This window comes from Protopterus annectens, chromosome 9.part0 (assembly GCF_019279795.1).
Source record: "Protopterus annectens isolate FY-2018-M chromosome 9.part0, PAN1.0, whole genome shotgun sequence".
In the NCBI taxonomy this organism is placed as follows: domain Eukaryota; kingdom Metazoa; phylum Chordata; order Ceratodontiformes; family Protopteridae; genus Protopterus; species Protopterus annectens.
Genome location: NC_056743.1, coordinates 1,053,505,086 through 1,053,530,715, shown reverse-complemented (window position 1 = coordinate 1,053,530,715; position 25,630 = coordinate 1,053,505,086). Strand labels below are relative to the sequence as shown.

At 40.2% G+C, this 25,630-nt stretch overlaps 1 protein-coding gene across 2 annotated transcripts in view; it reads left to right on the top strand.

The window, feature by feature from the left end:
* Positions 1-25,630, top strand: part of RARG (retinoic acid receptor gamma) — a 1,508,256-nt gene that overhangs the window by 460,019 nt on the left and 1,022,607 nt on the right. For both annotated transcript variants that reach the window (XM_044083859.1, XM_044083858.1), the window contains one exon: positions 6,373-6,890. In XM_044083859.1, the coding sequence (XP_043939794.1) occupies positions 6,707-6,890 (184 nt within the window). In that variant the 5' untranslated portion in view covers positions 6,373-6,706. The remainder of the gene's footprint in view (positions 1-6,372; positions 6,891-25,630) is intronic.

The following is a 25,630-nucleotide window of genomic DNA, read 5'->3' as shown; positions in this document are numbered from 1 at the left end:
GTTACTTATTCCGTCTCCTCCTTGCACTTTGTTTGGATCCAGTTTGCACAGTTCTTTTCCAATATAATCTAATGTGATTCCAGTATCTATGGTTACCAGGATGTCATTAGGACAACTTACCACCCCTTTTGTGGAGCCAAACTGTTTTACATAAGATTTTGTAAATACATCTATAATCTGTTGTGTCTGAGAATAAATTTTAGAATCTGCACATAGTTTATCAATTTGTGTATCTTTACTCCTTCCACATCTTATGTATCTATAAAAAGGTTTCCTATTAAACTCAATATCTTTATATAAAATGTCTTCATATTTTTCTTGATCTTGTCTAACACTATGCTTAATCTGTTTGTCCAGCTTGTTTATTTCAGTTTTCAAAGTTGTAGTTCGACCTCTCTTGCATTTCTTATATTTTTTGTCTCTCACCTTAATCAGGTATCTTGTTCTTATGGAAATATACCCCCCTGATGTTGCGTGCCTAGATCCTAATGTTAAACATTTTTTTTTACTTTTTGCACTCAAGCAATTTCTGTTTCAAAACTCCACATTCCATCTGCAGTTTTTCCACTGAACACCTCACTCCAGTTAGTTTTATATAGTAACTGTTTTGCTTCCCTATAATCTGTAATTAACCTTCTGTGCATTGGCTTAGATTTCAGTTTGGCAGAATTATCTAGCAACAAATAAACCTTAATAACCCCATGATCACTGCACATCAATGGTGGTAAAATGTGACTTGAAGTTACAGTAATTTCTTTGGGAACACAAACAATATATAGTATATTCCATTTCCTGGTAGTTTTTTTTTTTTTTTTACAATCTGAAGCATTTCTTGTTCCTGAATATACTCTGTGAATAATTTCTTTACTAACGCACATCTTCACTGCTATTTTTCCTTTGTATGTTATCTCAGCTCTTAAACTATTCCAGCTCCAGACTTCCCTTACAGTGAAACTTTATGAAAAATCCTTGTCACACAACATGAGATACTACTCACAAGTCACACCAACTCTCATTACACCAGAAGCAAATACCACAGTATTGCACATGCTTTCACCTCTCAGAAACCTGCTATTTGGCAAGCTTTCTCAATAAACATAAAGGAAATCAACACTTACTCCAAAATCAGAATGTAACTCAAAAAGCACTTCTTCATCAAAGGCAATTGTTCCTGCTTCTACTCAGGTCATATCACCTAACGCACTATCCTTGTCTCCTTTCCACATCTATTCTCTTCTCTAAGATTTACTGAATGTTGACCCATTTTAGAAACTAATGTATATATTGCACATTAGCTCTGCCTCCTCACTAGAATGTACATAAACAGTTGTTTTTTATTAAACTAGTCTGAACTACTGTTATTGCTTACATATCTGCCTTTTTTGTTTGTAAAATGCTTTGTATTTCACCTGGAATGAGCCTGAAATTAATCAGTATTGATCAATGCACTACTCCATGAACAAATACAAATAAGTATATAAGTAGGTAAATAAGTAAATAAATAAATACATACATTGTGATGAAACAGAAATAATAGCCATAGTAATGTATTTCAGATTGCCGTTTAGATGCATAGGTGCTACATTTAGTGGCAGCTTATACCAATGGCCACATAACAGTGATTAAGCAGTGTTACTCTATCATCTATCCATGACTTTTATGCCCCCCCCCCCCTGTCAGATGTCTGTTGTCTTCTCAGGGAAAGAAATAATTGCAACAATAATGTGCTTCATCTATCTGCTCTCATACTTGGCCCCATAGTACAGCATCATAATAAATAAAAATGAAAGGAACAGTCACTGATGTGAGCAGTAAGTACAGTTACTCTCAACCAATCAGGGACACATTTCAACAGGATCAGGGACAAAGCCAGAAAAAATCACGGACAGTCAGGGACACTTTTAAAATATTAGTGCTATTAACTTGAGACATTCACAGAATCATAACATATGAATTAATGTACATTTTCTGAAGTAAAAGAAGTCTACAACTCATTATTCATTAAGTGAAATTCACCAGCTTTCCTCCAAAAGCCACCATTTTAGGAGGGATTAAGAGGGACAGAGCTAAAATTTTAGTCAAAATCAGGGACAGTTGAGAGGTGTGAGTTATTGTTAACTATCACAAATGTAATACCTATGAGACTGTGACACTATCATCCATGTGCAATACCTTTGAGATCATTTTACCACAGAGTAGGGAATCTTTGGTGTTCCACAATCTTAAACATTGTACATGTAACCCACATTTGCAAGAACAGTCTCATAATTCTGAGGATCACAATTTCAGTCCTCAGAATTACAATGAGTATACTACAATTATACAAAGATATATCTTCTGTTCTATCAGCATTTTTATTTATAAACATGGAGAAAGCCATTCCTGGACATAAAGGAATCTTGCCATCTATTTCTAAAGTCGAATGATTAGAGCTTAGTGGGTAAGCACCAAGATCTGTTGCCTTGAGCAATATAATATGGATAAGCTAGTTATGGCTTGTTACTGCAGGGGAAGCAACAAAAGAAAAAATGTCAATGACTATCACAGCATCTCTGTTCTGGGTTCTAATTCATATAATCAAAAGCTGTATGTTAACTATTATACTGGCACAAGAAATGCACTAACAGAGTAACATGTTTTTGTTCATTTTAAAATCAAATTTCAGCCAGTTTTAAAATAAAAGCTAACCTATGGTTCATCTAATCACCCTTTGTTTTGCCCACTGTCTGTGTTAACAACACAACTTTTCATCTATAGATAAAACTAGGGTAAAAGAGGTCAATTAAATACCAGCAGTGCAACACTTGCCTCCAGCCTAACACATTTTCTTCAAACAGTGGCTATAAAGATTGTCAAGTATGCATTTGCATATTTTTCAGTATAAGCCTCATACTGCCAGGAATTAAATTCCAGAAATGCATTTGCTACTAAGCCAAAATATTCTTTGAAGTAACTCTGTTATTCTGTTGTCAATGTCTATTTTCAAGATAGTTTTAGTTAAAATAATACACTAGTAGCAATCTGTAAGCTGACTGCATTTGCTAAATCAAATTGCTTTAAATTTAATTAGACTCATGAGATATGCACAGAAATATACAAACATGAATAATAAGAAAAAGACTCGTATAATGATTTGTAACACAGTACGTCAAGACTGAAATGAAGGCATATTATCTTGCTTTATAAGGCAGTAGCATTGAAATATCTGAAAAGAATTACTTAAATGTGTTTTTCTGTCCCTACCAAGCAATCATTCTGCATTCCTTCCAGGCAATGAGTATCTAAGCCACGAAGGCAGATGCATATCTGTTTGTGACATGACAGGATTTTCAGACAGAGAAGGTATATCACTGACAGCAACTTGTAACAGGGAAAAAAACAAATCAGTGGAAAAATAAGGTGTCCAAACTGCATGGGTGGAAGGGATGCAAAATGTTTTGAAAATTGTATTCTTAGCCAGATTATATATTTCTACTTTACTGATGAAAGGCAAAAAAAATAGAGATGTGCTGCATCCAAAACCATTAGTCAGCCTCATAAGTTATAGTAATCTGTGTCTTCCGGCCAAGATCTAACAATACATTACTAACCCTATTTAAATCATCACTTCTTTTAGTGCCTTCAGCCACAGATGTATTGCCTCCTAGAAAACTGTCAGTCTCAGAATTTCTGTTTACTTGAAGTCACCATTTAGCAACTTAATTTTAGTAGGTTACTACTTCACAGCTACTAAATGTACACGTAAGACACCATTTATCAATTAATTTTAGTGGGTTACTACTTCACAGCTACTAAATGTACAGGTAGTTTAACTACATCATGTGAAGGTTTACAGCTACTAAATGTACAGGTAAGACACCATTTAGCAACTTAATTTTAGTAGGTTACTACTTCACAGCTACTAAATGTACAGGTTGTTTAACTACACCATGTGACGGGCCACATCAAGCTGAACAAAAGCAGTACTGACACTATATGCACAGCATGTAGGACTCATATAAATCTAGCCTCCCTGTAGGAATGTTTATGAAAATGTGAAATATTTCCACATTTGTGTTAATATTGCACAAATGTAGGAAGTTAAGGAAAACTGCCCATCATCACATGAAAGCTGTCATCATGACAGGAAAACATTTACATTTAATGAGTGCCATGTATAGTTGTTATTTATGTATGCGCGGTTGTTCCATGATGAACGTGAAGAAGAGCGGCCCTGTGTAGATTTCCGTATACTATTTTTGCAGGAGGAATAGATTTTCTCCATTTGTTGTAGTGGTAAAAGAAATTAAATTCTTAAGTAGTATTTCAGTAATAATTCTTCAACCTGCCAAATTAAGTTAGATGTCCCCATTACAAATTTTAATACTTATTTATATATTTTTCTGTATATACTTTAATATTTCTAAGCAATATATGTTTTGATAAGCATTTTTATTTGCTTATGTCCGAGTTCCTTTACTCTTTGGCCATCAACTAAAACATTGTGCTTACGTATCAAAGCATGTTAAACTTTCATATTTGCTTAGCATTACAAAAAAAGCTATCAGCATTCTCAGAAACTGCAAAGTGTCAAGTGAAAGACGATATGATCAATAAAACTACTACTGTCACTTAACATTTGTCTTGTGCAATTGTGAGGATAAAAGTGGTCTTTATGCTTTATGAAAACTATTCTGCAATTTTCATATTTATGTAATATTTCAGAAACCAAGGAACCTGTGAAAACTGCCCAGCAACATGAAACGTTATATCTTAGTTGCCAGTAATGCTTTGCATATAGCATGCACACTTGAGTGAATAGTGCAGTGTGTTTAATTTTTAATAAAACTACCTTTCAGCGTTTTTGTGCAATGGGAACTATAATAAACAAAATTACTTGCAATTTACTTGTTTTATTTGCTTATGTCCGAGTTCCTTTACTCTTTGGCCATCAACTAAAACATTGTGCTTACGTATCAAAGCATGTTAATGATTTTACGCTGACATTTTTTATGAGCAACATTGTCACTTGCACTTTTTACTGGATTGGATCAGGAGATAAGAAACATAAGCAAAATGACTACAGATATTTTTATTAAAATATTTATACATGTTGCCATTTATACTTTTTGCTAGAATTTAACAGAAAAAAATGTTGATAGCTGTTTGCTGCATGCTTGTATGGCTTATCATTGCCTGAAATGCTTAGAACTCACCAGCAACAGCATGTGTGTTGTTTTCTTTCATTATGTAACAGCTATTTGGTGAGTTTTATGAAAGTAGTAAGTGTAATAAGATATGCACTCCTTTACCTAGACACATTATCACTTACAAATGCTTGTGTGGCTGCACTATTCCCACAGTTATTGTGTCTCCTGTAACAAGAAAGCCTGGTCTCAGTAAGTCTTGTTACCTGCCAAGTCATAAGCATATTTCCCCTATTGTACCCAACAAGTTTGAAAAACAAGCCTGTGAAGACGGAGAGCAATATGCAATGTTGTTTTGCTGTTTATAATACCATAACAGAAACTGAAGTCAAGGCAGTACGGCAGAAGTAATAGCATTCCATGTATTCAAGCCAAAAGTATCCAAACATAATTTACAGTCATACTGTATTCATTTGTCCATAGATGAGTGAGGGGCTAATGAATACTGTATTTTTCAAACTTTCCTTTCTCCCATGATGCATACAGATTTCTTGATACAGTAAGTTTATATCTTTATGAAACATTCACCTCAGGAATTCTCTGTATGTGAAAGATACATTTAATGCAAGCACTGTGCAATTAATCACCAAAAGGGCCTTGTCTTTGAAGTCTATCTTACTGAACTAGCCACAGGACCCGCTCTGTAACTGAACCTGACAAACTGGAGTAGGTGGTCTGGCAGTACTACTGATCTAGCTGGACCTGTGTTACTTGGCACAGCACTTCTTCAAGACAGAACACACTTTAAGAGACCTGTGCCAACACACACTATTTTGGCACCAGGCTCGTTCCTTTTTGGCAATGGGATGCTGTCAAGCTCCCAAAGTAAAGAGAGCTGTACTGTATTTCATAAGAAAGTTACAGATTCTCACTACAATTTCTTTTTGATGAGTCGAACTGACTTCTACTGAAAGTTCAACAAGTGCATCTGTGCATGTGGCAGGGCTGGGAGAATAAAAATAACACAGTATATCATTTGATTGCAGCACTATAATATAAAGTAATTCAACAGCAACAGAATTCACAACAAGTGAAAGTATTTGTAAGATACATGGTTCAACATAAAGTAACAGTATTTGTATAACAGAGAGAACATTTTTCAGTGTAAAAACAGCAACTCTCAAAGCATATGTATCTAGTATCCAGTAGCTGACTCATTCATGTCTTTTTTTCCCTTATTTTTTAGGAAGTTGTGTCAGATAACGGACATTATTAACTAGGTGAAACACTTCCTGGTCCAAAGAAAACTACAAGAAATCTGTTTTATAGTAAAGAAAAGCAGCAAGAAATCAGTCAAAAACACACTAATTATATCCCCTGTATATTGTGGTAGTTAAAGGCCTACAGTGTTCATATCCAAGATGGCAGTTATCTAGGAAGATAGCTAAACCAGAAATAAGCTCAAAATTTATTTTTGCCTGGGAAGGTCTGGCGAGCACCATCCAAAAGACCAGAGAAAGAACAAGAAGATTGATCTCAGTTACAGGAAATATATCATCTGATTCAGCAGGACAGTTGTCATGGCAATGAACAAAGACAGGCTTTGTCCTACAGCAAGCCAGATGGGACACATGAATGGATTTCCTCCCGCAATGTACTCATTTGCCTTTGCCCGGACCTCATCATCATCATTTGATGTTTTGACCAATGGGAACTACTTCCGTGGTTTCCCTGCTGACTTACCAAAAGAGATGGCATCATTATGTAAGTTGTTTTTTTTTTTCATTTGTCATTTAAAATACTGTATGAGATATAGTTGACCGGTACATGAGTATGAATTTTTCCGGGATTTTGTAACACCCTCCTGTGCAATACAGGATATGCTGACTTAATACACAACTCACAAACTTGTCAAACAAATATTTTTGAAAGAAAATGTTATACTTCTTTAAAAGCAGGCAGTACTTTACTATTTATTACAGCTGCTTTCTCTGTTTCTTTTTTATCTCTGTCCCTCTCTGTCTCTCTCTCTCTTTCAGTCAGGTAAGTTAATGAATATGGTCTATAAATACATATACAATATGAAAGGAAAATTAGGAAAACAACTGATCTGAAGTAGGATATTCATTTGTCTGCAACCTGTGGGTTATGGATCCGATATCGGATCCGAACCGGCATGGTTTTCCAGCTATGGATCCAAGCTCTCAGCTCCTCCCCTCACCCATAATGCCCTGCTCTACCCTCATGACCCCAGATCTCGTTTGCCGCGCTGGTGACTGGATTTGGGTTCTTTGCTCTCAGCTAAGTGCTTGTATTTTACCTGTTAAAACAGAAAGTTTTAAATTTTTTGTGTATTTTTGTGTGAAAGATTAGGTTTCCCTCATTAATAGTTTTAGTTTGAGTTAAATTAAGTAATTTTTTTTCCCTCCCCTCGCTGTTCGTAGAGTGTGTGTGTAAGCCTGTGTGTCTTTTAAGTTACTTTTAAGTTACTTTAGTAGCTTGTAGATTATGGCTGATCAGCCAAAATCTATCTTTTCTAAATGCTCCGAGTGTGGCCATAAGCTCTCACCGGCTGATGGCCACACCCGGTGTGTTAAGTGTCTGGGGTTGAACATCTCACATCTGGCTGTTCCATATGTGCAGGGTTCAACCCCAGGCACTGAGGGAGAGGTCCAAGCTTGTCTTGGCGGGTCTTTACCGCCAGACTCGGCTCCGGCCTCCGCTCCTTCGGGACTACTGTGGCTACAGTTGTTCCCCTGTGGCACCCTCCTGCTCCTGGGACTCAACCTCCCGCTTCTGGAGAGGAGAGGGATGCTGCTAAAAAGGACCGGAGGGAGAAGCACCACAAGCGGCGGGCCGAGACCTCTGTTTCGGCCCTGCCAGCCAAGCGGGCTTCTCCCGGCTCCGTGTCGGGGTCTCCTCCTTCGGCTCCGGTCCCCTGTGTGTTTTCACCGGGTCCTGAGGAGGAGGAGACCCGATCGTCGAGGCTATCGAGGAGGCACTCCAGGCCTACCTCGGTAGCCTCGCCGAGATCTACCCATAGCCTTTCTGATGCTGATCTGGACCGGATGAGGAGAAGGTTCAGCCAGCCCCAGATGCAGATGGGAGTGCTCTTGCCTCCCCCTCCGGGAGCTCAACACCCTTTTAAGCCTATTGCTCCTTCTCCGACCCGCTATCCGGGTTGAGCAGCTGGAGCCGAGCAGCCGAGCCGGGGTGGGTCGGCGCCGATAGTACTTGGTACCGGATCCGACCCTGCCCTCGGTGCGTCGGACCCGACCTCGGAGCCTGGATCTGAGCCGGATCCGGGGATCAGTGCTCGCCGGCGCCCGTCTGTGTCGGAGCGTACTGTCCCCTCGGATCCGGTGCTTGGCGCGGCTCGGTCCACTCTTCGGATCCGAGGGGAGCGATTGTCGGATCCTTTGGTCGAGGTCGGCTCCCCTTCGCTTTTGATGTAGTGGAGAGGGCTCTGTTGAGGGTCTCCGGACCCCGGCACTTGTTCCGGCTCCGTCCCGCGCTCCCTCTGCACTGGGCCAGGCTTCCACCATCCGGCCCCTGGGACAGCCCGTTTCTGTGCCCCAAGTTGCTCCTATGGAGCAAATTGCTGCTGGCGAGGACTCCTCTGACAGCCCCCCAGAGGAGGTCCCTCGCAAGCATACGTGCAAAGGAGGCACATTGACTCCTGAGTCTCTCACTGAAGACACGGACTTGGAGGAAGGGGAAGGCTCCCCACGGTCACCCCCCGAGGATGTCTCCTTTGGAGACATCATGGAAATGCTACGTATAAGGGGGGGGTGGTCTGCCCCCAAGTCTTCCTCGGACGAGTCCGTGTTCTTGGAGGCATTTGAAACGGGCCCGTCTACCTCTTGGGTGTCCCCCCCTGCCGACCCCCTGGTGGACCTTATTACCACCAGGGCGTGGAAGGAACCGGACACCGTGGAGCCAATTCCCAAAAGACCGGATAGGATCCTTAGTCCGCCATCCGACCGGACCCATTGGAGTAAGGGGCCTCCGGTAGATGCCATGTTGGCGGCGGCCACAAAGAGGGAACTGGCTCAGGAGAGTCCCTCAGTCCACCCACCGAGCAAGGAGTCTCGGATGATGGACCGCTTGGGGAAGCGGATGTTCAGTTCGGCGACCTTCTCGGTAAGGGCGCTGAACTATTTGGCACATGTTATTCGGATGCAGCGAGATCTTATTAAGGAATACGCTGCATCCCCCCCTGAGTCCATTTCGGAGGACAGAGTTCTGCACTCCACCCGTATGGCCACTCTTAGGTCAGTTACAAATACTTCTATGCGGCTACTCTCCCATGTAACGGAGGCCGCTAGAGCTGCGGGACAGGACTGGTCACTAGGCGTCAGGCCTGGCTCCGTCACTGCGATTTTTCTGAGCCCTTCAAAGCGTCGTTTAGCGCCCCTTTGATGGTTCTGCTCTGTTTGGCAAGACTGTTCGCGAGACGTTGACCCAGAGCGAAAAGGACGGGAAGATGCTGTCTGCCGTCGGGATCCGCTTCTCTGCACCCCAGAGGCCCTATTCTAGGAACCAAAAGGGTCAGAAGAAGATGTGGTTCCGAAGTCGCAGCAGTCCCAGCCTGCTCGGACAACCAGTCCTTCCGTGGCAGAGGAGGACAGGGAGGATGCCGCCCTAGAGGCAGAGGGGCTCCCAGAAACCGGGTCCAGGGAACCTTTCTCTGAACGGCCCACGCAGCAACCCTGAGGGTTGCCCGACTGCTCTACTCTGGAGGCAGTCGGGGACGTTGGGCACCTAGCGGCATGGGAGTCCATAACATCGGACCGCTGGGTTCTCCAAATCATATCCAGGGATATCGCATTCCTTTCCTTCACCTTCCAAAGTTGAAGTCCCTCCCAGACGTCCCACCCGGTCAACGGGAGGCCGCTTTGGCAGAAATTGGCCAAACTGGGCCCCCAAAGGAAAAAAGGGGAAAAAACCAAACCAGCCCCCGTTTCCCCCCAGAAACCCCCCAGGGGGTTTTGGATCAAGGGGGTTTTCCCCCCAACCCCCCCCAGAAATTTTTTTTTTTAAAAATGCCCCAAAAAACGGGGGGACCAAAATGAAAGTGGCTAAAGAATGAAAATATTATAGTTCTTCATGCTCATAGCCATCATCCTGGTTTTCAGGTGTTTAGTACAGGAAAAGTAGTTGCAGAGCATGGTAGTTAATGGAAGTCATAAACTATCAGAGGAAAAAAAGCAATCATCAGGCTCTAAGAATGAGGCTTAATTTGACTTGAAAATATAAGGTATGATACACAGTATGACAGGGTTACATCAGTATGTTGGTGTGGAAGGGGAGCGAAGCATCAGTGGGACAACCCAAAAAGTGAACGTGGCAAAAAATGAGAAGTGGGAGCTGTGTTAGAGAAAATGCTAGTAAAATAATACAAAATACTAAATGGCACAGCAGCCACTTTAGGTAGCAAAGCACTAACTTGGGCAAATGCACTCAGCACAATGACTGGAAATTTCCTTACTTTTTGCATTGAGCAATTCTTTCTTATTTTGTTTTCCCTCTTTGTAGCCCCCTCAGTTTTTCATATGCAATAGAATCTGTTTGCCATCTCATGACCACATCAAGCTGGTATGAATGGGGAACATATTCAGTAGCATTTTAGTCACTATATTAGACATACAAGTGTGGCACATCACGCCTTCATGGGTTTTACATTGTTTTCAGCCATGAGAAAGCCTGCATGAAAGATTGGTTGTTGGAATAGAGAAATCTGTTGAGTTATTTTTATTACAAATTTTGAGCAGAACTATTAAAAGTATGTCACAGCATAAAGAAAAGAATTAGCAGTGCATACTCTTTATGGTAACAAAAATAAGGGAAAGATGATACCTTTCCAGTTATCTCCATTCATCTGCTCAACTCTTTGCGTAAATTCAAGGGGGTGATGGCAGAGAGGAACTGGGCTCAGGCAAAAATAATGCTGAGGTATTTCAAGTCTAGCATCTCTTGGAAAGGAACTGTTGAATCCTTGTATTTATTACGGCGAGTGATAAATGACTGTCAGCATACAACAGATGTTAAAATAGCAAAGTCAAGGAAGTGTAATGATGAATTCCTCTGGTTCTACCACACTGGCAGATGGTGGAAGTTGGCACCACCAGGTAAAAGTAAATAATAATAATTAGCTAACCAAATAAGAAGGGTCTATATTATATCAGCGAATGCTTAAAAAAACGAACGCTGATTGATCAAACTTATGTAAGCGAATGCTTACAATCTCGAACTGTCAGATCAGCGATTTTTTTTCCTAGGGGAAAAAAATTGCTGATCCAAAACACATACACACAGCACAAGCACACCAAACAAACAGAAATCCACACACATACACCTAAAATCTGACACCTAACCCTACACTAAACTATGCAAACACCACTAACTATCCACTTACCTTAACCAAAACCCTAACCCTAAGGTCCATCACTATCGCACACTCACCTCACCCGCTCCCTAACCCTAACTCACCTAAATCCGCCCTAACCCTCATGTCCACACAATCGCACACATACCTAAACCGAGCCCTAACCCTAACTCACCTAAACCACCCTAACACTCACATCCACACAATCGCACACTTACTTGAATCTGACCCATAACTTTCCACCACAGCACTGAAGATACTGAAGCAACAGAAACAGACAACCAAATTCTTTCCATAGGAAAAAATTTGAGTTTCTGCTGCTTCGATATTTCTCACTTTCACTAAAATAAGGTCAATCAATCAGCGTTCACTTGTTTAAGCATTCGCTGATCTAATATAGACCCAATAAGAATGCATACTGAACCATATCAGAAGCCATTAACAACTCAAAGCACATATTTTAAAAAGAGCACAGAATTATGAGTTTCATGTATACATTTAGAAAAAGTAGGATATGCAGTCAGTGGGTTGTGACAATGTCTGAACCCATGTTCCCTTGCATAGTAAATTTTACGTTTTCTTAACTAAAAGTAAATTTTGAGATTATAGGTCTTTTGATGGCTTTAGTAAATGTGTGAAGTAGGGAGATGGACTGAAAGTTCTCACATATAAATACTACAAAAAAGCATTTCCCAGCTGTTGGTGAAATGCTGCACTATGAAATGGAACTGAAGGTAAATATTTCTTCTGTTTATACTCTTAGCTTTGGAAAGCATGAAGATAATCTGTCAATATAAAAACAGAGCATAAGACTTTTGTGTTAGGATTTGATTGGCTGGTTAAACATTGCCTAACATTCTAGAGACAGAGCTGTGTGCCCGGCTCCATAGGAAAGATGAATGGAGCCCTGCCTCTGAACAAGACAAACCAAGGCCGATTAGATAGTCATGGAGTGTGAGAAAAAGCAGCATTTTGTTGGCGCTCCCATTTCATGAGAGAGGAGAGGGGCTTCTGTCTGTAATTTTGCACCCTCTAATGATGGGGGGGGTGCCACAATCACTCAATCATTGCCGTTAAATTGGGCATTAGGAGGTAAGGCCAGAGCTGAAAACTTTGTTTGCAGTGATATGCATAACATGTGTTCTCCACCCAGAAAGAACATCATAGGAAATCCCCCCTTCCAACACATATACACATACAGCAGCATTCATGATACTACTAGACAACCTGCTTGGTGTCTCCCTATCACCTTTACAACCTGACTAGGACCAAGATGATCCCATTTCTAGGATTAATACCAGGGACAATAAAGTTAAGAGCAATAACAGCACAGAGCAAAAGCTGGGCTGCTGGAAGGTACACAAGGAGGGAAGCAAACAAAATTGTGTACTAGAGATAGGCCTGTGCATCTCAGCAGGTTACGCAATCCTGAAGAACAAAGGTTGGCCTGGTGGTTCTCTTTTTTCAGTCAGTGATGTCTGAAGAGGAGTTATAAATACATTTTGTTCACACTTGCAATTTCAGATTGTTCAGTGTTTTTCAAAGAGCTATTATCCAGAGACCTGCAGGTAAATTTCAGTTGTTGGGATCTGTGACAGCATTTATGGCAGCCAAAAAGCATTGAAAGTGGCTAGTTGTATTGTTCAGAGCTTCTCTGAAGAAGAAAGATTTGAATTATCTGATATATTGAAATATGTTCCTCTTCTATGAATATTTTTCCTAGGAAAATGTGCTGCTATTCTTGGCTTTGGCAATTGCCCAGAATATCAGTTTTGCAGGATCTATATGTGGCACAAGAGAATTGTTCCATATTTTCCATATATAGCATCATTGCTATATAATGTTACTGCTTCTGACTTTGTTTTAAAATCATCCATATAATACTATATAGTGTAGATGTGGTTTACTAATCTCTTACAATAGTAGAAGGTTTTTATATAATGCCACAGTATTTCAATATTTTTATCATAAATCAAATATATCCTCATGTCAAAGTTATTTTAACATATGTTATTAGGATCCAAGCAAGGCAATGTTAGCTGGGAAAAAGACCCTCAGCTCTTATATTATCTTTTAAGTCCACCACATTTTTTCTTTAAAGAAATGTATCTTTGCTGTTGACCTCCAAAATTACATTATGTTTGTTTATACTGATTTTTAAACTCTGTGATTCATTCAAGCTATAAGACTGCCTCAGATAAGGACCTTCAGTTGTCTATAAGGAATACAATTTTTTGAACAAACATCAGCCTGTTTCTTGGGAATCATTAACCTGCAAATGTTATTCTATGCATCTAAAAGATGGCTCATAAGTTTCTAAGAACTTCAAGAGTTTCTGCAACTTCACTGCTCTTTGTAAAGAAGTTTATGTCTGTAATATAGCTTCACTTTGTACTCCCCTGCTCTAGGAGATAAATACTGCTATACTTAGTTTCTATGGCTTCTCTGGCTACATCCTTACCTGTCCATGCCATTGTCAGGCTGCATTAACCACTGTCTTGCTACACTGCTGCATGTGGTAAGGTCATAAAGGATGATATGCTAGGGGTACTTTCTTGATTGGTGCATATTATTTTCACTGCCCTACCAAAACGTTATGCTTTGGTGGATGAGCAGGGGGGTGTTTCTTAATGCATTTTCTTCAGATTTCCTTGCACTAAAACTCAACAGGTCTTGGAACTCTGGATGAGTATTTTGCATGTCAAAGCTATAGCACAAATAGTTTAGTATACACGTGAAAAAGCCAAGGATACATAGAAAAGCTACCATTAAGTCAGTATGAGGCGTGACAGAGAGGTGTGGTAGAATAACATTAGTGTTATTGTAAACTGAGTGGCTGCTGGAAGAACACTGCCTCGGTATTAAAAAGTATTAAAAGTATTAAAGGCAACTTGGGAGGCACTGCAACATTACAAAGAAGAGATGTTGATAAAAATTAAAAAAGAGCAATATAAGCAAATGGGGGAGCTAAGTTCACACATCAGATAAGTGGAAGAAGGAAGTATTTAATTCAGTAATAAATTATAACAAAATGATAAGACAGCAAATTTAGATATTATGAAAGGAGCAAGAATCGGAAAAGGGAAAAAAAAGTCGCACTTTTAGTGGATCAACCATCTGTATATTCCATTTTGATTCCTTGAAGTTTAGAAGTCCATAGGTTCTATGTCTAGACCTAGTGGTAGATGAAGATTTGACACTGGGTTTACTATTTGAGGAAATGCTGCACTCCTCAGGTGACATCAGTCAGACAAAACAGTAAACTATTGTCTCATCTGCGTGAGTTGGTGATAGCCTGAGACAATCTTAAATAAGCCGTGGCAGAGCTTCTTATTGCTTTTCTCAAAGTAAACAATTATAAACAAATCTGTATTACTGCCTTTTACATAACGCCTGGTGACAATGCACGTATACTAGAAGCTGTCCTACACTGGACATCCATAACATTTCTACAAGAATAAATACTACTAGGGGATGTGAATGTCATTTGGTTGAACATATACTCTAACCTCCCTACATCTAGCATGAACATATATGGTTTCACACAACTAATTAATAGCCCCACACATTATCATAAGACATCATATTCCCTAGTTGACTAGATCCTAGTATCAGACCCTAGCAATTACTCTACCACAAGTACAATGTCAGTCTCTCTGTGATCATCTCCCAGTCTATATGACTAGATATCTTACACATCCAGTTAAACAGCATATTTATAAAATAACATGCAATCTTTTCATGTTTAACTCAGAAATGCCCGTTACTTTATTTATTTATTTATTTAACATTTGTTGACCGGGAAAGTCCTACTAGGTTCCACAGATCCTGTTTTCAGTGGAGGCCTGGGGATAAAGCTCCACTATTGTCTATCGAACTTCCTAAAAATCTTCCCCTTAGATGATGCTGTAAATGAGTTCAGTACAACTTTTCTAAATATCCTAAATAGGCTTGCACCTCCTACAAGAAAAAGACTAAAACAAATAATGTAATTTCACTGTCCTCAAAGGGTAGAATGCTAATGCAGGATGGAGAAAATGCGTTGAAAGAATGGCAACAATATAAAACACAATATCTGAAAACTTCAGGATGCTTTGCGATCATACTAAAAAGCAAATGAATGAAGACAAAAACTGTACTATAATAACTTTCAGAATAATACTAAATACAGCCCTAAAAGATTTTGAACATCCATTACAGAAATCTTACATCCTTGTCAAAAATTCAACCCAACCCCCTTTTCCGATAACTCACCACTCAAAACTGCAATACATTTTCAACTCTTATTTTATAGATATTATAGCATCTCTAACCAAGGATTCGTCAACATCTAATCCCAGCCCTGCCCAAAAGCCATTTATCACACCATCCACTTACATCTTCAAACCTGTGCCTGCATCCTGTACAAAACTGTTGAACAAAATTAAACTGTGCTCTTCTTCAGCTGATGACCTTCCAAGAGAGTACCTAAAATAACAGCCAACAGCATTGTTGTCCTGTCTCAATCCATATAAATAGGTCAATCCAGGAAACCCACATTCCCTCCCTCTCTGTAAAAAAGTCACACATTATCCCTCTGCTCAAAGGAGGAAATTCAACAGACATTAATAACATTAGACCTATAGCCATCTTATTTCCCCTAAAATACTTGAAAAATGTATTTAAAAACAACTGGTAGACTATCTCCTGCAGGAAGAACTCCTATCACATACAACATAGCTTTCGTACCTCCCATAATACTAGTGCTGCTCTTCTAACCTATATAGATACTGACAATAAAGCTAGAGATAACAGCAAACTAGTGTCCTCCTTATTTCTAAACTTGTCTTAAGCCTTTGAGACAGTCTGTCACAGCAAACTTCTACTTCAGATTTCCTCACTAGATCTCTCTCAGCACACTCTTCTGTGGTTCAAAAGCTCTTTCTCCAATAGGTATCAGATACCAATAGGTCAATTACTCAGGAAGCTTTAACAGCTCTGAAACATGGCTTTGTAACTCACAACTCATGCTCAACCCAAAGACCAAACTACTACTTTTTTCCTCCAAACCCTCTCTCATACAAAAAAAAAAAAATTAAAGTCCCCTCTTTTGATAATACAACTATTGAAGTCACTTTTCATAACATATTATTAGGGGTCATAGTGGATGGTAAGTTTACAGTTGACCTGCATATACAAAATGACATCAGAAAAATGAATCAAAAACTAGGGATGCTTTACAGAGCCAAAAACTTTCTCACTAACACAACTTAAACTACACTTTCCACTACTTATCTCCTCCCCACACTTCTTTATGGTGTTCCCATCCTTACTAAACTCTAGGCTTCACAAAAATTAAAACTTAAATGATGCTATAACAAAGTTACTAAATTTGCAGCAAATACCCTTTTCAGAAGGTTAGAACTGCCTCATCAAATAACATATACACAGCTTCTTACCAACTATAAAATTATCCAGCATCCATCTGCCTGTCCAGCACATAAATACATTCTACACAACTGTGTTCCCAGTTGGTCATTGTGATCCAGTGGTCAAAAACTCAAACTCCTGTCTATCTAGAAAAGGTTCCTAAGGCCTGATACTCCTTATCTGTATCCATCAGGTCAATACCCTCCGTCCCATCTTTCAAAACCACTTTGAAAGACTTCCTAACTAAAATCTGGCTCTGTTTTTGCTCAAAACCATGATAAACTATATCCTTAAATGTGAACAAGTACCTTTTCTCTGACATTCTCTCTAAATCTACCATAAGCCTGTTTTTCCCTCACTTCATATTGCATTTCCTGATTGTATTAGACTAACTTTCCTTTAAATATTAAATGATTGCCATATAACCTGCATTGATTCTTAACCAATGTTTATATTATTTCTAATTTGTTGCAGATGTTTTTGTTGTATTTTTGAAGATTGTAAAATTGTTCTCAGAATGTTTTGTAATAATTTGGAGCTTTTCTCACCGGGCATGTGCTGAAAATAGGCTTCTACCCAGTCTGACTTTTCGGGTAATCATATGTCAAATAAATTATTGGCAAAAACAATAGTGGAATTACTCCAGTGACCAATGAAATGTCCATAATCTATATAAATACCACCTCAGATCTCTCCAGAAAACAGATTACAGAGCTGCGGGACTAAAATAGTAATGGTGATGGATGAAGGAAATCCAGAACAAGAATCAAAATGAAAGATGGTTAAAAAAGTAAAAAAGTTATAGTACTTGCTTGCAGTTCACAGATGATGTCTAATGTGATATGAGAAGAATGGGATAAAAACACAATCTGAAGAACCAGATGAACAGAGGTGTCAAGGAACTACACATGATATCCATGTATAACTGCACTGGGTTAATATGCGTGAAGTACCTGACTTGTTTACAGGGTACGTCTAGCATACCAGCATTAGATTACTCTTAATGGGGATAAATGGCCTAATGACAGTGATGACGTACAGTAGCATCAATTACTCTCCAAGTGATCTAAATTTGGTTACTATCCAAAAATGAAAAGGCAGGAAAAAAACAGTTATGATTCCGGTAACCATTTCAAATGTCAGGACCCACTAGAATGAGCTTGAAATACTTTGACTGAATGTCCGAAAGAATGGACTTGTATATATTAAGTCCAAGTTGCCATTTCTCAGAATATCCACTTTTCTTTGAGGTCTAGTGATCTTGTATTTGGTATATATACACATTCAGGTGTTGGGGGCACAGAGGGACTTGCCCCCTTGCAAAAAGAAGTTCTAAGGAGAAGTGTGATTTTTCAAATTCACACTTCTGTGTTTTTTTGTCTTGTCAGCACTCAGCATCTCAGCATTTCGAGTGCCAACTTCTCAGTAGGGAGACTATGATTCCTCTGCAAAGACAGCTGGCACTACTCCATGCGTAGCAATGTATGCAGATTTGAAATAGCCATTGTCAGCAGAGAATAGACAGAAAAAGTGAGAAAGTTAATAAAAACAGTGCATTGTTTTCATTAGAAGGCATGTTAAAAGAAAAACAGCTAAAGTTGCTAATGTTTGCAGCCCTGCTGAATGGACACAAAGAGGAGATATGATAGACACATTAATGTTTCTCAAGGAAATGGAAACAATGAAGTTTCTGAAAGAAATCACAGACATGTAGCTAGGTCAACTAGTGCACTGGGCTATCCCCAGACTAGCACCTCCCTCAAGTTGACATCCAAAAAAAAGGGGGGGGGGGTCCTTCCCAAAGCAGAGAGACCCCAAATAAACTAAACACTACTAAAAGGAGTATAGAGCTATACTATTTCCCTGCTCCAGTAGACACACATACACACACACACACACACACACACACACACACACACACACACACACACACACACACACACACACACACACACACACACACACACACACACAAATATACAATTCAAAAGCAAATAAGCTAATTCATTTAAGCAGCAGAGATGCCCACCACAGCTGCTTAAATGATTGTCAGAAATACTACTACACTCACACCCAGCTGACAATGCCTATCATGCCACTAAACAGTTCTTACCTGAGGCAGCCATGCCCTTTTTCTCTACCCTAGCTATAATACTGAGAAAGCAACAGAATCTAAGTCAGTCTACTCTTCCACATGACAGATATTGCAATAACAGGGCATAATTTGGACATAGTGAGTTGATAATAATGTGAAACATGGAGAAGTATTGTTTTATGGCAAAGGCAGTGAGTGATTATAGCAGCCCTCCAGAAGTAATGATAGCATCAGAAGCTAGGTTCCATAGCAGAAATACAACTTTTATGTGATCAGCATTCATAACAGTAGTCACAAAACCGCAAGATTTCTAAAACAAACTTCATAACTATAAAGTCACTTTAGAAGTGTTAGGGAAGAAAGTTGACACACACGTACCCCCAAACCCTGCTACTTATCTTAGCATATAAAATACTTGAAGATTCTGTTCCTGAAATATAGAGAAATCCCCAAAGAAATCCTCAAGATACTGCAACCTTGATCTTTTAGTACAAATCATAAGAACAACACATCAGCAATCACACAATACACTGCCTATGACTTATGTCTCACTCAGAAAGTAAGGGCAAATTTAAAATATAAAACTTCATGGATAAGATATTTTGGAAGGGAGAAAAAAAAAGAAATACGCTGTTGACAGGGTAGCATATGAAACGTATCCAGAAGGTAGTTGAAAGGACATACTAAATTGGTGGACACTTACCTGTCTGAAAAATCTTGGTTTATGTGATGGCATTGTATGCAGCTTGTTAGAATAGTATCACATCTAAACATGAAGAAGTAAAGACTGCCCTGTAATGTCTTTTTATTACTTTTTAAAAGTTTATTGGCCGTTTGGCAGTTTTTCCATCAAATTCAACTTTCTGGTTTAAAAGCCTGCATTTGTGCTTGTTGCCACCTTTCCTGTAACTAGTCTAGTCCAGATACAGATTTGCTGTATCCAGGATTGTTTGTAGGCTTCTGAGCCCCATAAGCCTTTCTGTGTTGGAGGGAAGCCTTCCAGCTTATCAGTGGGAGTGGTGAGCACTAGGTAGCCTATCTACCACAAGAGTGGTTTCTGGCCCAGAAATTGTAGTTTATTGGCCATTTGGGCAGTTTTTCCATCTCTTTCAACTTTCTGGTTTAAAAGCCTGCATTTGCGCTTGTTTCCCACCTTTCCTGTAACTAGTCTAGTTCAGATACAGATTTTCTGTATCCAGGACTGTTTGTAAGTTCCTGAGCCCCCCCAAGCCTTTCTATGATGGAGAGAAGCATTCTAGCTTATCAGTGGGAGTGGTAAGCATTAGGTAGCCTATCTACCACAAGGTCCAGATACAGATTCTTAGTTTTAGTACTTGAATTTGCTTATTTGTGCTCAGCACTTGTTCAGAACACGTTGTTAGCATTAAATAAGCTACAAATTAGTACACCACTCAACCTTCCTCTTTACCTAGAGAAAAACAATTTTTGTACTTACTTTCCTCACTTGCTTAGAGAAAAAACAGCTCTTATACTCACCTACCTCACTTGTTTAGAGGAAAGTAGTTTTTTATTCAGGCATGTCCAAGGGTCAGCTCCCAGTGTTCTCTCCTATCTATCTGATGAATCTGGGCATCTTGGGGCAATGTAGCAATTGCCTCATGTACACAGACAACCCTCTCCTCCTACCACCCAACACCACAACCTGTGACAGATGCACATATCTAGCCAAACTGGAGGTAAAGCTCTCTCCATCCAAGACTAAACTTGTCAGTCAAGAGGAGAAGGTAATCACTTGCACCACACCACACTCATCGCATAGTCCCACTAAACCTACACCACCAAAATCCACACATAGAAACACAAAAACATTTGCAGAGGCTCTCAATAATAATCTGCTCAAGCAACAGAGACCTCCAAAGCAGAAACGCAAGCAACCTCCACCCCCCCAACACAACCAAAATGACACATAGCCCACAGACTCAGTGTGCCAATAAACCACAGCCCATAAGGCAAAACAACGTATCCAACACACTAATCATAGGTGACTCTATAGTCAGGTACACTGATGTCCCACTCATCAGGCTAAACAAGGAGAAGGTTAGTGTCAGCTGCCTGTCGGGTGCCAGGATCTGCCACATAACCCACACACTCAGGTCACTCCACAACAAGTACAAATATGACTCTTTCATTGTCCATGTTGGTGTGAACAACCTGAGATGTACCTCCCTGGACTACATGAAAAGAGACATGGAAAAGTTCTCCGATCTTGTAGCCCAGGCAGGTATGACCCTAGACCTGAGAAGCATTCTGCCATCACCCAGATTGATACTGCAGTACAAGAACAAAATGACTGACTTCAACAATTGGCTAAGCTTCTGGTGTCATTCTAAGGGGATCTAGTATCTGTCTGCCTGGGACAACATGGTCGACAAACCACAATGCTTTGCCAGAGATGACCTTCACCTGTCGACCCTGGGATTCTGGATACTGGCTAAGGGTCTTGCCTCCCCTATAGTGCCTTTCTTAGGCAAGGTTCAAATGACAAATTCACCACCGTAACAGGAACAGTCAAACAAAAAGTGAGGGTAATCCTACTCAGTGCTAGAAGTCTAAATCTCAAAATGCACTCACTCTAGGCACTCCTTAAAATGGAGAACATTGATATCTGTGCAGTGACTGAGACCTGGTTCAAGGCTCTAGAGAGCACCCCTGCATTACCAGGCTATAACTCATAACACACTTTTCAGCCATCCAACCTGGACCAGAACACCAAAGGCGGAGGTGTGTCCATATTCATTAAGGATATCCACACCTCCAGGCTAGTTGTGCAGCATAATGCACCCGAGGTTATCCAAGTGCAACTAACTCTGAGAAAACTGCAATCCAAATTGTAGCTTGCTACAGATCCTCCACCATGCCCCAGGATTCCAACTCCTCTTTTCTTGATATACTGGAAAATATTAGGGTTCAACCAAACACCCTAATAATGGGCGATTTCAACTACCCCACCTTTAACTGGGAAAACTACTCATGTACCAGCTACTTCGCTCAACGCTTTCTGGAATTTATAAATGCCAATGCCCTGGATCAACTTATCCACACCCCTACCAGGGGCAACAATATCCTAGACCTAGTCATTACTAGCATGAGTGACTGGTGTTCCACACCTGAAATCAAATCCTCGTTGGTCAGATCTGACCATAAGCTAATCACCCTAGATATCTGAATCCCTCCCCCATCCACCATTAAGGAAACCATGGTAAAAAATGTCTCCAAAGCCAACTTCATGCTTCTTAAGACAGAAGTGGTGAACTTCATGACACCCATGCAGATGGGCAATACAGTTACAACTGCTGAATCCTACACAAATGCACTTTATAAGCACTTACATGAGTGCATGGATCGTGCTATCCCAAACAGAACCAAGACACTATCCTCCAAAAAAATGAAGCCAATCTGGTGGTCCCCTGCCATAAACAAACTCTACAACAGAAGGAAGAAACTGTTGCAAAAGAGAGTAAAATCCCATGAGTGGAGGAGCTCCCTGGTCAGCCTCAGTAAGAAGCTGAGATCCCTTATAAGATCCTCCAAAGCTAGCTACAAAAACAAAATCACCACTGATTCTAAGGGCAACCACAAAGCATTCTATAGCTATGTCAAAAATCTCAATGGCAACACCCAGATCTGCTCTGAGCTAAAGCACAATGGCACGAAAATTACAGAACCAACTGATATTGCCAACATCCTGGCAGATAGGTTCATTGTTAACTTTACCCCCCTCTCACCCCGTAAAGAGCCCATATCCATACAGGAAGAATGCAGAGTCCCTGTAATCACATCTATGCAGGTAAAAGCTGCACTCTCTAAAACCAAAAACACAGCATCCATGGGACCGGACAACATCCCAGGCTGCATTTTACATGAACTTCAGAACAAACTGGCCCCCACCTAAGCACCATGTTCAATCATAGTCTCATGTCAGGCTTTGTGCCCACTGAACAGCACACAGCAACAGTTATCCCACTCCACAAAGGGGGAGCCACCACTGATCCTGGGAACTATCGCCCTATTAGCCTGACAAGCCTGGTCTGCAAGGCCATAGAACGTATCATCGTGGAACTCATAAACAAAGACATTGGTAACCTCCAAACTCTGGACCCCACCCAGTTTGGATTTGTGAAAGGTATATCATGCCTTCTGAACCTGATCAGCTTCTTAGAGGCAGTCACCAAAGCCGTAGACGAGGGTAAGGTGGTTCACACAGACTATCTTGACCTCACCAGGGCTATCAACACCATCCCCCATTCTGGAATTCTAGCTAAACTCACTAAACTAGGTATAAATCCCTACGTCACAAGATGGGTTGCCAACTGGCTCACTGATAGAACCCACACTGAAAAAGATGCAGACTCCAAATCTGACTTCAAACCAGTGACAAGTGGAGTACCACAGGGTTCAGTCCTGGGACCTCTCCTGTTTGGTATCTACTTCTCTGAAGTATGGGCTAACACAGAAGGCCTCTGGCTAATGAAGTTCACAGATGACTGCAAACTAGGAGCCATAGTCAAGTACCCAAATGATGTGGACATCCTACAGAAGGACCTCACTGAGACAAATGCCTGGTGTCAGAGGCATGGCCTCCAGCTCAATGCCAAAAAGTGCATTATCATCCCCTTTGGTAAAAACTCTGTACCCATGAACTACCACATAAATGACAGTCTGCTTAATGCCAAATGTGTGATAAGAGACCTTGGGACCCAGGTGGACAGTAGTGTCTCCTTTGATAATCACATTGCCACAGTAGTCAGGAAATCCTTCTGTGTGGCACACCTCATCACAAAAGGGTTCTCATCCAGGAAAAAAGAGGTCATTGTTCCCCTCTACTTGGCATTCATTAGACCCATTGTAGAGTACAACACCCCTTTTGGAATGTACCTCACAAGACATCTGCAGCAGCTGAAAAGGCCACAGAAGTACCTCACAAAGAGGATTACTGGCCTCAAACAGATGCCCAACACTGACCGTCACAAAAAACTCCAGCTTTACTCTGTAGCATATCACCTACGCCAAGGAGATCTCTGCCTAACATATAAAACTATGTCAAACCCAGAGCTGTTGGACATGCTACACCTGACGAAATCCCAATCCCTCCAAGCTACATGCTCTAGGGACCTAAACCTTACCACCACAATAAACAAGACATACTGGAGGGATAGATTCCTGTCCTAGAGATTTCCCATACTCTGGAACAAGCTTCCCATCTATGTCAAGCAAAGTTCCTCATTAGCACTATTCAAGAAAAATCTTTGAGTGGATGGGAAATAGGAAATACACCCCAGGGATCACTTCTGTTGCTCTTCCCGACAGAGGCATAGGAAAATAACTTTCTTGGGTGGCATAAGCCATGGAACCTTGTTGGCTAGGCTTACTTAGGGCCTTGGGCCAATAGCCTAGTACCTACCTATGAACCTATGAACCTAATAGGAGGAAAACAAAAATAACATTAAAAGGGTAAATTACGTTTTTTTTACTTTAAATGTTTTCAAAGAATTCTTATATTCTAGCTTTCTTCATGGCATTTGTTAAACATTTCTTATATTGCATCTCTCACTATGGCCCAGCCTGACAGAACTATGACTAAAACAATGGTGATGTGCGTTCAGGTTGTGGTTCTACGTGGTGCAGGAGACTACCAGGGAGGGGAGGGGGTGAAAGTTAGTGATCAGTGCCATATCACCAATCCTAGAATGAGGGGTATGGCTAACTCCTGCTGCTCATATGACACCTTGCATATGGTTGAAAGCCAGTTTCAAGCAATGGGGATAAACAAGGAAACATAAGCACCTACTGGGGAACAAACTTCATGGGATGAGGGAGAAGGTATTCTACACTGTCCGGAATGAAATGAGTACAAAAACATTTAATACACCACATGTTTAACTCAGATGGGTACAAGCATATGGCCAAGATTTCAGGCTAAAATAAAGATATATAGACATATTTATTCATTTGCCTCTTACTGCATCAGCATAATACCTAAAAACCTTGCAAAATACCATAAAACAAGGGACGGAATTACAGCACTCCCAATTTCACCATATAAAGGCCTGCATGCTTTTTTGCATAAATGAATTTCCTCATAAATATACCAATATCAAGCAAGCTGCAGTACTTCCTAATTCATCATTTTCCATTTCTTTTACAAATGATTGCTGAATTATCTTTATCTTCAAAGAGGTTCTGATTGGCAGAACTCATAGTGTTGGGTCTACACATGACTTTATAGTCTGCAGAATGTTTAGTCTTGTCTATAGGTTACCAACAGGTTAAGTGACTCCCAATCTTCTGAATTAAATTCACTGAAACACCTTTCAGTATATTTTGGATTAAAACTCTTTTTTTTTTTAAGGTGGATAAACCTGCTTTTACCCTCACGTGTGTAGAAGCTTCCTTACCTGCAAAGTTATCTATAACTACTCCAAGACTACAAAAACGAGGAGAAAAGTGAAAACTCCACTGTCACTGAAAGTTGTTTCAACGTGTTTAATCCATAGGAATGACATTCATTTCATATAATATACATCTCATCACAGGTTCCACAAAACATTATGGCAGATTACATGAAAGACCAACAGACTGCACTTATGTAAA